Below are 1,431 nucleotides of genomic sequence, written 5' to 3' on the forward strand. Positions count from 1 at the left end.
GACGGGGTTTCACCACGTTGACCAGGATGGTCTCGATCTCTTGACCTCGTGATCCACCCGCCTCGGCCTCCCAAAGTGCTGGGATTACAGGCTTGAGCCACCGCGCCCGGCCCTTTTGTATTTTTTATAAAGACGAGGTTTCGCTGTGTTGCCCAGGCTGGTCGCTTGAACTCCTGGGTTCAAGCCATTCATCTTCCTCTGCCTCCCAAAGTACTAGGATTACAGAGTAAGCCACAGTGCCCAGCCCCACATTACTTTTTAAATTAATTCTCTAGTTTGACTTTACATTTCTTTCTTCAGTCCAACTGGAGTTCACATTTATAATTAATGTTAGGTAGAGATCTGGTTTTATCTTCTCCAGATGTAGCAGATTATTTGTGCATCAATTTCTGCCTTCACTACTGGATTTTTTGGGGGAAAACAAAGTGATTATAATTTTAACCTTGGTAAGTGATCAAGATGGTTTTGTAGCAGGGCTTGACCTGAATATTTTAATATTCTTTAGCTGAAGAGGAGGCAAATGAAGAAGATGTACTGGGAGATGAAACAGAGGTGAGTTGGATAGAGTAAAGTTAGTCTCTGGTCTGGTAATGTGCCACTGCCTTGGCCACATTGCTTTAACATCAGTCATTGGAGGACTTCGGTGTAAATTTATTAGGGGAGCATAAGATGGGTATGAAGGTTCTGAGAGACTGGTTTATTTTAAAGTTCTGATGTTCTTCTGTTGATAGATATTTATTCTTTAGATTTATGTTAACCACCTTGTTTCATTTGGTTTTAGGAAGAAGAAACAAAGCCTATAGAGCTCCCTGTCAAAGAGGAAGAACCCCCTGAAAAAACTGTTGATGTGTAATTATCCCTTTTTTATAATCTGAGTACAGAGCAGGCAGCTCTTTTTTTTAATTGTTTAATGTTTAACTGTTTACCTCTTATATGTTCCCATTGGCCTTTTCATATCTGATTAGATCTTTTTGGTTTTTTTTTTTTTTTAGAAGGGGCTACTTCAAAGTACTTGGTCCCAGTGAAGCAAAGCAAATTTTCTCTGAGTTACGTAATAGGTAATTAGGACCAAGCGACTTCAAGACCAGACATAGTTTAATTCTCCTAGCCCTTGTTGTTCTTTTGTAGGGTCACCATAATAGATTATTCTGTTACTCTGTAGAAAATCTGCACAGTTCTCTATACAGTATAAAACTATATAAACTCTTGTTAACTCTTTTTTTTCTTTCTTTTTTTTTATTTTTTTGAGACGGAGTTTCGCTCTTGTTACCCAGGCTGGAGTGCAATGGCGCGATCTCAGCTCACCGCAACCTCTGCCTCCCGGGTTCAGGCAATTCTCCTGCCCCAGCCTCCTGAGTTGCTGGGATTACAGGCACGCGCCACCATGCCCAGCTAATGTTTTGTATTTTTAGTAGAGACGGGGTTTCACCA

The 1,431-nt window shown here is 40.7% G+C and overlaps 1 protein-coding gene across 2 annotated transcripts in view; it reads left to right on the forward strand.

Annotated features, from left to right (window-relative positions):
* The window catches only part of LOC108296815 (SAP domain containing ribonucleoprotein), a 70,980-nt gene that overhangs the window by 17,870 nt on the left and 51,679 nt on the right, over window positions 1-1,431 (forward strand). For both annotated transcript variants that reach the window (XR_005198449.1, XM_017519416.2), the window contains exons 3-4: window positions 506-552; window positions 782-849. Coding sequence is in view for 1 of the 2 variants with exons in the window: in XM_017519416.2 (XP_017374905.1) it covers window positions 506-552; window positions 782-849 (115 nt within the window). In the remaining variant the exon portion in view is untranslated. The remainder of the gene's footprint in view (window positions 1-505; window positions 553-781; window positions 850-1,431) is intronic.

This window comes from Cebus imitator, unplaced genomic scaffold (assembly GCF_001604975.1).
Source record: "Cebus imitator isolate Cc_AM_T3 unplaced genomic scaffold, Cebus_imitator-1.0 Scaffold741, whole genome shotgun sequence".
NCBI lineage: Eukaryota > Metazoa > Chordata > Mammalia > Primates > Cebidae > Cebus > Cebus imitator.